The sequence below is a fragment of the Aspergillus oryzae genome, chromosome 3 (assembly GCF_000184455.2).
Source record: "Aspergillus oryzae RIB40 DNA, chromosome 3".
In the NCBI taxonomy this organism is placed as follows: domain Eukaryota; kingdom Fungi; phylum Ascomycota; class Eurotiomycetes; order Eurotiales; family Aspergillaceae; genus Aspergillus; species Aspergillus oryzae.
In genome coordinates this window covers 3,616,272-3,631,931 of record NC_036437.1, presented here as the reverse complement: position 1 = coordinate 3,631,931, position 15,660 = coordinate 3,616,272, and the positions used below count along the sequence as shown (strand labels likewise).

Genomic DNA, 15,660 nt, shown 5'->3' with positions numbered 1-15,660 from the left:
GTCTTTTTGGGCTTATCTCTTTTTTCTGTTTCTTTTTTCCCGTTTTGTGACGGCGTATCAGGCGTGTGGATGGGAAGGTTGGGAAATATACTCTGGGATATGAATCGGCAAAGGGTATGTATGGTGTTTAGGTCGACGATCACTCGTCACTTATGTGCAGCATCTGCTTCACGATTATCTGTATTAGCTGTGTCTATTTGTTTTCTATACCTATTTTTTTTATTATCCATTATATTAGGCTTCTTCTATGACGACATGGCCCTGTTTTTTCTGTCAGGGATACGGCCTTAATAGAACCGAGTCGATTGAATGATGCGAAGAAAAAAACAAGATACCTTTCAATCTTCACTTCTGTCCCATGAATGTCTGTAGAATGGAAGCCACGCTGGCAATGAGTGTACTTGGAAGAGAGAAGGGCCGATCATGTGCGCGGGGTAAGTTACATCTCATATCAGTCATCAGAGTATCCATCTCTATTGTTCCATCAGCAGTCACTTCAGACAAGGCATCCATTTTCCATGCAAGAAGATGCAGTCTCAGCAGCCCATTCCTCAACCGCAACCATCTCCCCCAGAAGGCACCCATAATGCTTCCCAATTTGAACTCGAACAACCGTCTCTACCCGCAACAGATCGAGGAAAAGACGCTTGGTTGATGTTAGCCTCGTGCTGCTTAATCCAATTACCGGTCTGGGGTACAGCCACAGCTCTTGACATGGTTTTGGATAGGACGTTGACACCCAGTCGCTAGGCTTTTCTCTCGTCTATGGGATATTTCAAGAGTACTATTCCTCGCACAATGACCTTCAAGGGAGCAAAGGGGATCTGGCAGTAGTGGGAACGACTTCAACTGTATTATCCCCAAGTCCAGCATAGAGATCTGTGGACTGATAACAGTATGACGGAGTGTATACTAACGAATATTGTGGGGTGTCTCAGGGAATCCTCTATCTTCTTTCCCCCGTATCTTTCACTCTTCTCACCCGTTATCCCCAGCTACAGAAGTATTGTGCTTCTGTTGGCCTGTTGCTCAGTGTTTCTGGCTCTCTCCTTTCCTCTTTCTCGATAACAGTGTGGCACTTAATTGTCACTCAGGGTGTTCTATGCGCCGTTGGGAATGGTCTGGTCTTTAGCCCGACAACCCTATATCTTGATCAATGGTTTGTCCGTCGTAAAGGCCTCGCGTATGGGATTATGTGGGCTGCCAAAAGCATCTGCGGTGTAGTCCTCCCTTTTCTAGCCAGCGCCTGTCTTGAACGTTTTGGAGCGAGAACCACCTTGAGAGCCTGGACAGTCACTACGGTCAGTACCATCTTCACGCACAATCTATTTAATGGCAAGACAATTGCCGAAACACGCATATCCTCGCAATGCCTCTATCCCCAGTATGGCTGTGCCCCTAAGTCCTCTTCTTTACGTGGCTTTCCTAGTGCTGGCTTATTTCCGCCCATGATCATCCCGTACTGGAGATAGCCGCCATAGCTGTCCGGTCATGGTTACTCGCTTGTAATAAGCTTAATACACCAGCAATAAAGCAACGCCATATATATCCCACTCCAGGACACCAAGCAAGCCCTAATGCCTTTGTCTCGCTGGATAGCATAGCCCACATTCTATCAGTGCTAGTGGGGGCAGCAGCCGAACTGACTCTTCCCAGCTACTCTCTACGTTGGCAGCTCTGCCATTCGTAAAGCCGCGAATCCCACCCTCACTATCGACCTCCGCTCGACGTCTGGACTTAACATTCCTGAAGCTGGTCACTTTCTGGATGCTACAAATGGGGAATATTATCCAGGGCTTTGGGTATTTTCTGCCTACGACTTATTTGCCATCTTACTCGACCAGTGTAGCTGGTCTATCTAAGACCACGGGCACGCTTTTATTGGCCCTCTTCAATTCGACTTCCGTGGTTGGTGGAATAGTGATCGGCTCACTTTGTGACCGCTTCGCCGTTACGAACATGATGCTTTTCTCATCAGTAGGTTCAGCGCTCTCTGTCTTCCTCTTTTGGGGCCTCTCAACATCAACCTCATCATCTTATCCAAGGGCTGCGACTGGTCTTCTCACTCTTTTCTCCATAACATACGGTTTCTTTGCCGGTGGCTTCAGCTCCACTTGGTCTGGCGTATTAACGCAGATCAAGCGGGAGAGACCATCGTTGGAGACTGGGTTGGTGTTTGGATTGCTAGCTGGAGGGAGAGGGATTGGGAATGTAATTAGTGGACCCTTGAGTACCGCTTTGATCGAGAAAGGATCAGTTGGTGGGAGTGACACCGGATATGGCACGGAATACGGGGCATTGATCTTGTTCACTGGCATAACCGCCTTCCTTGGGGCTTGGAGCTGGATGTGGCGTTACCTGAGTGTCTGTTATCATTCATAAAGGGGTCGAGATACAGAGGTCTAGCAGGAGTTCCATTGTTCTTGCTGGAGTGAGTGATCAAATGAATACATACAACTTGAGAAGCGCGGGTCACGTGTAACCTCCATTTCTTGCGGACTGGTGGACCATCAACATTCACCACTTCCGCAAGCTCAATAAACACCCTCATTCTCACACAGGCTTTACTCTTCTCTAAAGGATCGTTCGGCGTGGTGGTAGTAGTATACTTGCGAATTAGCCACCATAATGCAAAGCGATCCCTCCCTCCAAGATCCCCTTCTTGCCCTTCGCCGCGCTATTGCGGCCGGCAGTCTTCCCACGCCGACGACCTCCTCCGACCCCTCAGATCAGAATGCCACCGATAACTTAGCTAAAGCCACACACCTTTTCTTTCGGAATCCGTCGCCGCAGACTATCCCATTGAATGCACCAACGCGTTTCTTCTCTACCGCCTCCGACTCCGCTGTCGACCTCCGGAGTATCTTCTTCGCTTGGCAGAAGAAAGATGTCGCGATTCCGGATTACATTGCCTCAGCACAGGAATTAAATGAGTCGCTAAGGCAGAAGGAACGCAAGGAAGGAGAGCAGGAAGAACAAGTGCAAAACTTGGTTTTCGTCGAGCGCTTAGACCTCATCACCTGGCTCGAAGGCGCCTCCGATGAGAGTGAATATATCAAACCCTTAGAGGGTGCAGCCGCTGCTGCTGCCTCCGCGGTGGATCAAGCTCAAGCCTCAGCTAATATTGCCTCTGGTGCTGCTGGAGGTGTTTCTGCAGTCCCAAGCGGCGCACCTGGTGCCACCGCGCCCTCCGGGGGTGCTCAGCAAGGAAAGACCGCGAAGGTTGTTGATCCTAGGTTACAGGAAATCTACAACGGTGAACGGAAGATGGGTGATCGGAATAGTGTTCTACGGGGAATTAAACCAACTGTAAGTTGAGTCTGGAGGCGCAAGAGTGTCTCCGTAGCACCGGTCACCAAGCAGCCACTGATGACTCTCTCATTTAGGACTTCTCTCATGTTCGCAAAACGGCCGAGACATTCCTCGGTCGTAACCGCTCACGAACAGGCCAATACCCCCCGGGCGCAAAGCCTGGAAGCAAGCCGCAGTCTATCATACCGGCGCCGTCTGCCGGCCTTCCTCAACCCCGGAAAGGCAGCTCCAAAACCCAGGATCCGATCATACTACTTTCCCCATCGGCTTCGTCTCTTATCCGCATGTCAAATGTACGGTCGTTCCTCCAGGATGGTGTCTTTGTACCTCCCGACCACCCCACTCTCTCTATGCCCAGTTCCAACATTCTGTATATATCTCGCCCGCTGCGCATTCTTTCCGACACATCCAACGCAACATCCCGTGCTGTCGGCTCCCAAACCGCAACCAGAAAACCAACCAGGTTCATCCTTGTCGACAGCACAGCCAATTTCAGACCAGACTACTGGAATCGACTCGTCGCCGTCTTCACAACCGGTCAAACCTGGCAATTCAAGTCCTACAAGTGGTCCTCCCCACCCGAACTCTTCAAGCACGTGACCGGTATCCACGTCGGTTGGCGTGGTGAGGGTGTCCCGCGCGAAGTCCGCGGCTGGGGCCGTGGAGTCCAAAGCTTCTCCGTCGAGCGATGGGACGAAAAGGGCGGCGTTAACGGTGCAGGACGGTGGCGAGATCGCGAAGTAGTCGAGGGCATCTGGACTGCGATCGAAGAGGGCATGAAACAAAGAGGTTGGGGCAACAAATGATCTCCGATTCTCTTCTTCCTAAGCCCAACGTCAACTCAGCCCTTGAATAAATTCCCGCCTGCATCAAACACATCTCTCCGGTCACTCCGCCCCATTCCGACTTTAGGACAGATGGCCCGGCCCCTATTCGCCCGGGGCTGGGTTGAACTAATTATAACTCGGTTGCGTAAACACTGGATATATGAATCAACGAATGCTCTTCGGGTAGTAATCGCAGATGCAGTTTCAGAACAGCGTCACGGCCTTTGTCGTCTCTCCTCGCCCTTCAATGGTTCATATCCGCCGTCTTATGCGTGAAATTCATCAATTGCTCCGTCATGTCTCCATAGAATCTATTTTGGTCTTCTTGTGTTCATCTTGTTACTGGGCCCATTTTTCTCTTTTTTTCTTTCTTTTCACAAAACGATGGATGAGCTAGTTGTGTTGTTTATCATTTTTCTACTTTTTTTAACCGTCGAAGCCGTGGATGCAGGGAGGGCGTGCAGGAGTTTTCTAAAGCTTTGTTATTTACCATCTTGATGATTTTAAATACCATACGCGGATGGTCTTGTCCCGCTAATTACATCTTAAGTTGATACGTTCATCGGGGATGCGCACTTTTCTACATTCATCGATGGCTTTGTTTTGACACGTGGTTGCCATGTGGTCTTGGGGTCGCCCTTTTTACTAAAACTGTACTACACGTGATAGAAGAATCAGATCATCAAGGTATCGGGATCGTATATATATATATATATTTTTTTTTTCTTTCTTTTCTCTGCATATCTCGAAGGACGATCCATGTAGTAGTGACATAAAGTAGGGGAATGACAAATGAAAAGCCATAATCGCTGAATCCTTGAAAATGCAATCAATACGCAGAACAATGCTGAATGCCGAAGGTATGACAGCATATACATCAACTCTTGAACAAGGATAATGCAGGTCGAAGAAAGAAGAGAAAGATACTAGACAATATAGTAAAGAGGTAAGGGGAAACTGACAAATCTCTAAAAGGCCACACGTGTATGCCAAAAAGCCAAATCAAAGGTTGAAAGTAAAAAAGAAACGCCTCTCTAATGCTGGAAAACTTTCGTGTCTCAGCCTTCCTCACCGATTTCTCCACACGGGTCAGAAATCACAAATGAAAAGAAAAGCAAAAAAAACATGGAAAACCGGGTGAATATAAATATGGGAAGACCATCAATGTGGGTCATCTCTATCACATGATCCATCGAGATCGTAACATCTTTCATGGGTCGTGATAACTTTGATTACAAAGGAAAATCATGCCGCCGAAGTGGAACGGCTCAAAGGTGCATAGGGTACCGGTAAAGAGAAGATAATGGTAGAACCGGAGGAGTGTTCGTGTCAACGTGTAGTGGACAAGCGAAGGAACCGCTGCGGCGTTTGAAGTTCTGACATTGTCGAAGTGTCGTCAACCGGAGTCATATACGTATGATCAAACTCTTCGGCTGTGGAACGCCAAGTTTAGGACCTTCCTTGCGTACTGTGCCACCGCAGAGTAGGGTAGTTCGGCTTAAAGTCGTAATTACAAATCGACCGCCAAGTACACGGTATAGTCTATTGTCATGACCGAGCCGAGCGACTCATCGAGCGTTCTGGAACGTTGGCTGGGGTTGGCGAATAAGACCTTGTGGCGCCGATCAACTCGACATCATGCTCCTGGAGGATATGGGCGTACTTAGGGTCGCGCAAAAACTTCGGGATCGAATCCTGTAACGAGGTTAGCGACCAAATAAAACTCTCCAAGCGACGGGTAGATACTCACACTTGACATCAACTTGAAAACAGAAGTCTGCGCCATCTCAAACAAGTGCACAACTTCCTGGAGACTCTTGAACATTGATTCGTCATCCCCTACAGCCTTAGTCATGCGACTGGCCAAGCTGTTGCGCAGTGCGTGGTCAATATTAAGCTCACAAGGAGAACCGGGAGCCAGGAAGGCGTTATAAAGACCTTTCGAACAGTCAGTATGGGTTGCACTTGAAGTGAGACGAGAACCGAGAGCTTACCATATGCTGCAGCCAGGGTCTCACGAACAGAGTCAGACTTCTTGAATGTGCCAACCTTCTCCGCCTTGTGATAAGTTGCAGTAAACTCGGAAACATCCAAGTAGAAGGACAAGTTCTCCTCACACAAAGAATAGCGGAGGAATTCACGGAAAAGAAGTCTCAGAGCAGGATCATGAAGAATGTGGTTCAACCGAGCGTTGTTCGAGTCCTTTGGAATACCGCGGCTGTCGTATGCTGTAGTCTCGCGAGACTTGTCCCGTGCTATCCACCCACAAACTCGCTGGCCTCGTTCCGTAATGCCATAAATTGCGTTCTTGGAGGGCTGGAATCCAACTATCGAGTTATCCGGCAGAGGCATCAACTTATCCTCCTGCAACATTGTGATCAGTCCATATTTGACGAACAACTCAGCAATGAGAACAGTTTCCCGGCGTTCGATAGTAGTCGAACAGTCCATTAACCAATCTACCGCGGCTTTTCCAGTAAAGGTGTTGATAAGAATCTTGTCGTTGATTTTACGCTCCTTGGCCATCTTCACTCCAACCAGACCATTCGAATAATCGCTCAGTGAGTCCGAGTCGGAGGTGGATATGCTGCTCTTGACATTAGGTCCATCTTGGCCAGCAAACCGGCGAAAGATGACCTCAATAGTGGCACGATCATGAGATAGCTTATCGGTCTCAGAATCGCGCTCCAGGTTGACAAGCTGCATTGTATTACGAGGAGATTCCAGCACATCGATCACATGGCGTGCGGTGATACCGTTCCTCTGGCAAAATCTTTGCAAAATATTAATTCCTTTGGGTGTAAGTTGATACAAAGCTCCCTTCAATGGGAAAAATTGAGAGGCCTTGCCATCAACAGATTCAATGAACCTCGCATCGACAAACCGTTGGCACACTGAGCGGGCCATTTCCTTGGCCATGGAGAACGTGGTTGTCGTAGTGGTCGTAACAATACGAGAAGGATCCTTGGGGTCTGGCATGCGGTTGGACTGGGAAAATTTGAGGGATCCAAGATTGTTGATTGCTTCTTCAGATGTGAACGAGTGGTCGTATCTCGTAAATCGTACGCGATGCGAATCCAATTTCAAGCTGACCATCAATGTCGAAAACAAATCCATAAAATCCTGCAAAAGTCAGTCCGTTAACAATGGTCTATACTCGAGCGCTGTGCCTTTTTTAAAATTCTTTTTTCTTCCTCAGATTGGAACAGTAGGATGAAGGGGCAAAATAAAAAGGAAGAGAAAAAACCGAATTCTAAAAATTCCTACCTTCGTAAAAGGACGATCATCTTCAGTCATACGCAATAGCCTTGAAGATGTTTGATGCATTTTCGATGGAGTTACGGCTTGCGCCTGTTGCCCTACCAAAGATGGGACGTGTTGAAGGGTCTGACGGCGCCTTTCGACTTGTTCGGCCACAGCCGGAGTAATCGGGTTGGCGGGAGACTCAATGGGTGTGTTACTCAATTGCTCACTGCTCGTGCTGCTGTCCGATAATGGTGGAGTCAGCGGCGACGCTCCTGTAGCTTCACTGACGCTGACTTGGGAGAGCTTGCGCGAATGTTTCGACAAGCTTCCGGACGAGGCTGAAGAACGTAGAGTAGCGTTGGTGGTACCTCCAATGGCCGAGAGATTGGCAAAAGCGTTCGAAGTCTTTTCACGGGCCAAAGCAGCAAAAGATCGGCGATTACGTCGCGAGATCGATCCAATTACAGATCCAGTGAAACTGGTAGTGCTGGTGAACGTGGAAGTTCTGGTCGTGGGGGCAGCGACAGCGGGGGTTGCGGAGGTGAGAGTACAAGAGGCGGATGGGGGTGTAGAAGAAGGGAAGTCGTCCGGGGAGGAAGAGACCGGGACAGGTATGTTAGAGAGAGAAGATTGGGTAGGAAGACGGTGGTGAGAATGACGAAGATGTGAAGAGGGAGGAGATCCTTGGTCGAGGGGAATGGAAGATATGGTTGGCATTGAATAGTGCGAACCAGATAAGTGGGAGTAAGAGGGGGGAGGGTTTGTATGTATGTAAGTGTGTATGTATATAAGAAAAAAAAATTGGTGAAGAAAGGGAGGAACCGTAAAAAAAAAAAAAAAAAAAAATTAGGAATTAAGAAAAAAAAAAAAAAAAAAATCCAAAAAAAAAGTAGTAAATAAAATAAAATAATAAAATAAGATCAAAAGAGGAAAGGGTGTGGAGGGGTGGGTGTTATGGATAAGGCAAAATAAAATAAAAGCGAAAAAGAAAAATAAAAAAAATAAAAAGAGAATATTTATTTAAAAAGGAAACAGAAATGGCGAAAAAAATGGGCGGGGATTTTTCTTCTCTTTTTTTTTTTTTTTTTTTTCCTTTCCTGGTCGGGGAGAAGCAAGTCGTTTTAGTCAGTAAACTGGATCCGGGATCAGCAACGACTTCCTGCTTTTAGCTGTTAATCCGCCTGTCCGTGTGTATCTTGGAGTTCAGTTCCAGAAAAGAAGGGGAGAAAAGGAAAGAGAAAGGAAAGTTTGAGGTGAGTAAGAAGCGATAACGGAGTCCCGAAGATGAGCACAGCAGAGGGTCTCCAGGGGTGTGAAGAATTCGGCCTGTCATTCTTGACCCACTGTGCACGCGGACGGTTTCATGCACCAGACAACGTGGGCCAAGGACAAAGGTGTGGATGGATCGTCCTTTGGGGCGATCAGAGAGGCCTCCCTTCCCTGCAGAGTCCGACATGGTAGGTACTGTAGTAGTAAGGAATTCTTGCTTTGGGCGCAGCCGTTCCGTACCATACCTGATGACGATTACCGGGTCTCGTTACCTACTGTGGGCGCGTCCAGGGTTACTTCGTGTCACAATGTATACAGTAATCTAATCTTAGTTACAGATGCCATCATGCTGAGCTTCTTTCTGTTTCTTTATTTTAGGTTTTTTATAAAGTCCACGAGGAATTCAATTTGATCTCACTTCTTTGTCATGGGACACGGGATTGCTTCCCCTATAAATCAACTAGTAACTCGCGATGCAAGGATATCCTGTATCGCCCAGGACAAAAGCATAAAGTATGTATGTACTGTATCTACCTTACTCATGGACTCTTGGGTGATGGTAACATCAGTTGCAGCTCTGTATCGATGTCACCACGATACCATGCCGTTACCTGATAATACCCGACCGAAAATGATCTGGGCTACGTCTGTTAACCACTTTCAACTTTCAGCTTTGAAGTGGGACTTCTTCTCCTCCTGTACACTGCAAGCGTCGGATGATCAGCGGAATCTACGCCTGGGGGAGAGTTTCGGCAGACCGCCTAATATTTCCCCCTTCTTCTCCTTAACATATTATTATTAACAAAGTATTAAAGTATGGGCTATCTTCTCACAAAAGAGGAGCACCAACCTTGAAGAAGGTAAGGGAGTGGGAGCTTAGATGGGAAAACAAAGTATTGGGTCTCATGAGATGCATGCACTAACAATGGTAAGGAAGGTATGTACTACTACTAGTGCTGCAGCGGGAGGGCACTCCTATGGTAACAACTTATTTATCTAGCCCCAGGTACCCAGGTACCCAGGTATTGGTTTCTTTCTACCGCTTTCCCTTAAGTTACACTTCTTCTCCCGATTGTTTGTTTTCCTCTTGGTCTCCTATCATACTCCGTACTTAGCCCTCCCTTTCTGTTTTGTTATGCTTGGGTCAGCCAGCCTCAGCAAAGTATAACGTGATCGGGCCCAAACCCCTGGACCAGTCCTGAAGGATCTCAGGACACAAGCCCAAGAGAAACGTGGCTCGTGGCGGGCATACCCTTACAACTTTTTCCTTTGTACGACCACCCGGCAACACCGAAACATGGACAAACGTTGAACCAAGCCAGCCGTCACGTTTTCAAACGAGAAGAACAAATGGAAAATCAGGGAAAATCAAAAATACACCTTCCTACCTTGGAAGGCTCTGAATTCTGAACCCCACCAGATCCAGTAACGATCACCAGTCTTTGACTCATTGCCGGGAAATCCCCAACTGTAGCGAACCAGTCAGAGTGCCGGGTTGCAAACACTCGCATGAAGGCTCTTACTTATCCTAGATTAGTTCAGACACTAGTACCTTAATCAGCCACGCTTTTGTGTTGTCACACTTGTGAAAAGCGACCACCCAGCCTATCGACGTTCTCTTTCGGTCTCTCCACTAGGAAGGCCCATCATTTTCTCAATACTGCAAAAGGTGGGCCCGGGAAATACCTCCAGGCTCCAGCACTTTTCCTCCAGAAGTAAGGCTACTGAGGAGGAACCTTGGGAAGTCGCTGGAATCATCATTTCCCAACGGCTATGGAGAATCAGGATCCTTGTCGTTCCTTAAACCCTTTCCTTTCATCTCGTCCACGTGGGAAGAGCCTTTCCCGCGAACAACACCGCGCGTTTCCATTTTGACCACCAACCAAAGGGAAATCAAGCAATGGTTGGATGCAGATCAAGCCCCCGTCCCAGAGGATAGATCTATACTATTTAACTTGCTACTAACTCTCATGATGAAGGGATCTGAGGGAAAGGCATTTGATGATATATCAACTCACCCACATGGCATTAAGTTTCTACTAGCTGCTTGTAGTATTAAGACTATTTACTGGCTTGCATATGGATTGTTCTCCAATCTGATCGATCCAACCAGTAACCAATCGTCGTTATTACGTTGTATTGCCTCATTATATTTCAAATCGTGGGCCGACCGACATTACCCGCGTCTAAACATAACTAGCACAGCGGGTGTTGAGAAAGAGAGAGGGCGGAACAAAAACAACAAAAACAGAAAAGGAAAAGAAAAAGAAAATCAAGGTAGAAAGAAGTGGAACAAGTTTCCTTCCCGTGTGGCTGAGTAGCGATGGATCTTTCTTGAAGCAATTGTGACCAGTCTTTCGTTTCCATGACTCTTCCAGATGTATTCTTTTTTCTCCTAACCGAGATCCATGCGGTCCACGTGGACGCACGTGGAGAAGGAATGGTGGGATGGTTTTGGTTTACTTGGTCGGCTTGGCTACCTTGTCAGCCGCCGCTCATCCAGTCAATCTCGCAATCGATGGATACTCTCAGGGTTCATGCTACGAAGTAGAGTTTCAACAGTTTTCTGACAGGTAAATGACGACCGCTTAACCTTTGCCGTTCTTCGATCTTGAAGGTTAATTGGCTACTGGAGAGCTGGAATAACTCCAGTCGAGAAGGAGCTCCTAGCTCCTACATCATTGGCAGCATACGTACCGGACTGACGTACATAACGGTTACAATGGAAACAGGACTCTATTCATACATCCTGGGAACTAAGCAAGATCATTCTTAGCTTACTTAGTGAGGTCCCATATTCATAGGTAATCATATTGGTGACCGAAATGGATTAGCCCCCGAATCAGTTTGCCGCGTTGTGCGCGACAATCGACTAGCTTCGCATCATCTTTCCAGTTAGACATATCACCAACTAACAACTGTTTCATAATCACCACCCAATGCATACCTACTGGTCGGCTCGTCTAATAAATGTCCGAATACTGGAAGCAAAAACAATCGGGAACGGACCAATCAAGTCAGCCACAAAGTCAAAAAGTTGCCGTCTCGAGGGGATCACACCCAGGATCTGAAACTCAAAGCGCCCTCCTGATCCTGTTTCCTTCCGACTCTCATTTCCCCTCCTCTGAGGCTCCTTTAGCCCAAAGTCTGATCGCCAAATCTGACATGAGCTCTAATTCGGATATAACGTTGCTTATTACCACCGAGACCCGCGCAATAAGGTTTCCATCCATGCCCAATATCAGGTTTTTGGGTTATCGCGAAGGTTTCCTCCCCATTGAAGTCGCTCCCACAGAGATTCCGCTACGTGGACGGTATAGCGCGGGATGAGATAGGGGTCAAAGAATCAGAAGCGGTGCTCATTCTAGCATACGCTCCGGACCCCTCGTTACGAGTCAATGGATATATCCCGAATATTGACCGTGAATTCCACTTCTCGGGTCGACCCAGCGTCCTGAGGGCCGTCCCCACTCTTCTAGAAAAAGAATACGAAGCGGTGAGAGGGCCTTGGACCACAATGGCGCAATTCACCTGGGGCACATCTTTCGATTGAATTCCTCCAGGTATCAATCGGTATTCTTGGCATCCTTTGCAAAGTTGCGGTAAGACTGCAGATTTCATGGTGTCTCTCAATCAAAAAAGACCAACCCCAATCCTGAAATGATCACGCGGACGTCCCGTGAGCATGTCCACGCCTCAACAAGACAACATCAAACAAGGTCCGGGAACTGTCAGCCAACGTCCTTTTTTCCTTGTCGTGTTTCCATTAGTAAACACATGGAGTGGGGGTTGATAATGTTATACGATCTCACTTCCTCATATCCACCTCTCTTAACCAACACAGAACAAGGTGAGCCTCCCAAGAAGCAGGAGAACTCACGTATACATAGAGTTGGAACTTGATATATATCATGCATCATCAATGCACCTACTACAGAACTACGACGACGGGCCTCAATCCTTCCCACTAAGCACGACTAATGCCCTGTAGCCCCTGCATAAGAGATCCTCTCCCTCCGTGTCATGAAACGAAGATCCCTGGCCGCCACGCGAGACAAAAATAACAGGGATAATCCCCAACTGGTTGACACGCCTGAGTCTAGAATGATGACAGGTCAAATCGAGGCTCATTCCAGTTCGACGATCCTAGTGGACGGATGCAAGTTCCTCCGTGTGCCGGACGTCCCTGCGGTTTGCCTGTGGGAACCAGAATAAGAGTCAGTAGCGTTGGGGATGTGGCTTGCGACCGAGTCAGATATGATAAGGGCCTAGATGTTGCCAAGCAACAGCCACATTCGGTCTCTTTCTTTTGACAAGTATTTTTTTGCCTCTTCATCTAGCAAGTTTTTTCATTAAGGCATAGGAAATAAGCAATGAAGGTAGAGATCCGTTCTTCTTTTTCTGTCTGTCTTCTTCATCGTCATCCCTCGGCTACCGGCTGTACCAACTCCAAGAGACCAAATCACAACAAGGCCGATCCCAAACTCCCAAGCCCTAGAAAACCTTCTTAATATAGAACATACATTAAAAACGCGGCTATCCGCATAACAGGTACTGATAGAACTACCTAGCACAGGATCAGAATCCTTCTCGACGTCCATCAACTCGTATCCAGAACCCCCTTCATTAGACACATCAAACACAGAACAACCAACCCCATAACACATACATACATACCCCCAACCAGAAACACAGAATCCAGGATGAGAGGATCAGACACGAAATCCTCCATGACGTAAAACGCACATCTTTCCTCGGAACCTGGTCAGCCCATTGATTCATTTCGTTTGTTTTTTCCTTATCTGTGGATCGCTATACATATACGTCTTTACTCCGTTGTGAACTTGCGTGTACTCCATATCTCGGCCTACTCCAATACCTATATAGTTTAGTAGATACTATGGAGCTAGGTAATTGGGGTAGATTAGTCAAGTAAGTAACTAAGTAAGTGACTAAGGAGGTCTGAGTAGGAATTTAGCACTTAGCGCACAGTATTCTATCCACATTCCACAGTGGACAGTGGACACCACGATGAAGAAACTTATTACTAAGGATGAAGAAAGCAGGTCTCTTCTACCTATTACCATCAACCGGAAAATCCGAGATTCCACAAAAAAAGATGCCAGACCGCAAAGACAAGACCAAAACCCCCAAGAGACAAAAAAGAAAAAAAGAAAAAGAAAAAAAAAATACAAAACAGTCGGTCCTCTATCCTGAAACATCTCTAGTCACAATTAGACTACTACTAGGGACATGGACCCATTTTCTTGTAGCGGTCAAAGAGGTCAACTAAACTGTGTGGGGGGCTGGGGACTGGACCAGTGTCGGAAGAAAAAAGAAGGGAAGAGAAGCCAGGTTGAACTAGTAATTTAATTTCCAGCTCGATTTGACTGACTGACTTCCAGATGGCAAAAAAAAAAAAAAAAAAAAAAAAAGGAAAAAGGAAAAATTGGGGAGTTTAAACTCAATCAGGGAAGAGAACTGGGAAGAGTTGAGCAGAAAATAGTGCTGGGTTTGTGGGCGCCACGTGGTTTTTCGTTACTAGGTGGCTTTTCTTTTCCTTTTCTTCACTGGTTCACTGGTCGTATCGGCGGGAAGAAGGTAATTTACCGGAATGGGTTGGGTTGGTGTTTGGTTTGTTATCTATTTTTTATTTTTTTAGTCAAGTCTGGGGGCGACAGGGATTCTTTTATGAAAAGGACGATTTACTATATCGAGGTAGTTAAGTAAGTTAAATAAATGTGTGTATCGACGCTAGGATTTCACTCTATTCTGATTTCATATCTATCTCCAGCGCATAGACCAGTTCGCTACGCAGTCGCTACTTATTACCGTGCTAGAATATGTTTTCTGCGAAAATGGAAAGGGGGGGATTTTAGAGATGAAATCTTTACTCCGTAGTTTCTCATCCTTTGTTCCTTTCTTGCCTCCATTTTCCCGGTTGGAGGATTCGCCTGTGAGCGGTTCCAGACGCCCGTCCAGTCGAGGAAAAACGCGGAAAGATAAGGATATAATTTCCGCAGTCGCTGACTAAGTTATCGTCACAACTCCAACCTAAACTATAGATAGATCCTCAAAAATTGGGATCCCCTGAAACAAAAAAGGATTGATATCTAGACTTCAGGAGCTGGGCCATCCCTTTTCCCATCCAGACCGTCAGGGACTACGACGGCAAGTTCCGAAATTTCCTATCCCATCCATTGCTCAATTAAACTTTCTGTGACAAATTGAGGTTAAAGGGGCGGCAAAAAAAGCAAAAATCAACCAAAGAGAGTTTGGACTAGCGAGATCTACCGAGAAAGTAGCGAACTCCATCTCAGATCGGATCCCGTTCTGAATATGATATCATCCCCGTTGTGGGTTCAAACTTCAGAGATTTGTGAACTGAAATGAAGAAACGACCGACAATGGCCCGCCGCCGCCGCCCCATCCGAATGGGATGATTAATAACCGTTTAATCTTACTGACGCGGTTCCATGTCCGGAGACGGTGTTGTTCTCCGAAGGCAATCCGAGGCTCTCAGGGGGCGGCGGCGCTAGAAGTTTTCCAGAAGGGTTCTGGAACGCCGCTAGAAGATGGGGTGGCTTCACTAGTGCCGTACTCCGTATTGAGGAGATTAATTATTCCATGATTCATGATCCATGATCGTGTTGTGAGGTAGTATCAGTAAAAATACTACTATAAAAAAAAACCGGGTACTTCGTTGCCGGGACCCACGGTGAGGTAAGGGGATCGGTAGACTGATATTCTAATCATGATGTAATTGATTGCATTGAGTTTACGTGTCGCTATGGGGATACTTTGATGAGGCTGGGATGGATGTATAGTTGGACGGGAGGATTGATCGTATGCTCATTCTTTGGACTTGAGCCTGGGGAAGTAGGGGTATTGGATCATGATATAGTTAATCTCCCTCCAAACTCTGTTGATTTGAGATCTGTAGAATGTCAATCGGAGAACGCCGTCCAGCCACCACTGAAATAGGAATTTTCTTTGAGCCACAAAA

At 46.9% G+C, this 15,660-nt stretch overlaps 3 protein-coding genes across 3 annotated transcripts; 2 read left to right on the top strand and 1 right to left on the bottom strand.

Moving 5' to 3' along the window:
* Positions 1 to 528: 528 nt before the first annotated feature.
* On the top strand, positions 529 to 2,382 carry AO090026000530 (putative MFS monocarboxylate transporter; the record flags this gene model as incomplete). Its single annotated transcript, XM_001821915.1, has 4 exons — positions 529 to 694; positions 751 to 851; positions 939 to 1,301; positions 1,657 to 2,382. The coding sequence occupies 4 exons, from the start codon at positions 529 to 531 to the stop codon at positions 2,380 to 2,382; spliced, it is 1,356 nt and encodes a 451-aa protein (XP_001821967.1).
* A 246-nt stretch (positions 2,383 to 2,628) lies between these two features.
* On the top strand, positions 2,629 to 4,118 carry AO090026000531 (CDC73 C-terminal domain-containing protein; the record flags this gene model as incomplete). The annotated part of the gene is made up of 2 exons (XM_001821916.1): positions 2,629 to 3,309; positions 3,387 to 4,118. 2 exons carry the CDS (start codon positions 2,629 to 2,631, stop codon positions 4,116 to 4,118), a joined length of 1,413 nt encoding a protein of 470 aa, XP_001821968.1.
* Positions 4,119 to 5,687: 1,569 nt separating this feature from the next.
* flbA (developmental regulator FlbA) lies at positions 5,688 to 8,102 on the bottom strand (the record flags this gene model as incomplete). The annotated part of the gene is made up of 4 exons (XM_001821917.3): positions 5,688 to 5,834; positions 5,890 to 6,077; positions 6,134 to 7,262; positions 7,407 to 8,102. The coding sequence occupies 4 exons, from the start codon at positions 8,100 to 8,102 to the stop codon at positions 5,688 to 5,690; spliced, it is 2,160 nt and encodes a 719-aa protein (XP_001821969.1).
* Between the last annotated feature and the right edge of the window lie 7,558 nt (positions 8,103 to 15,660).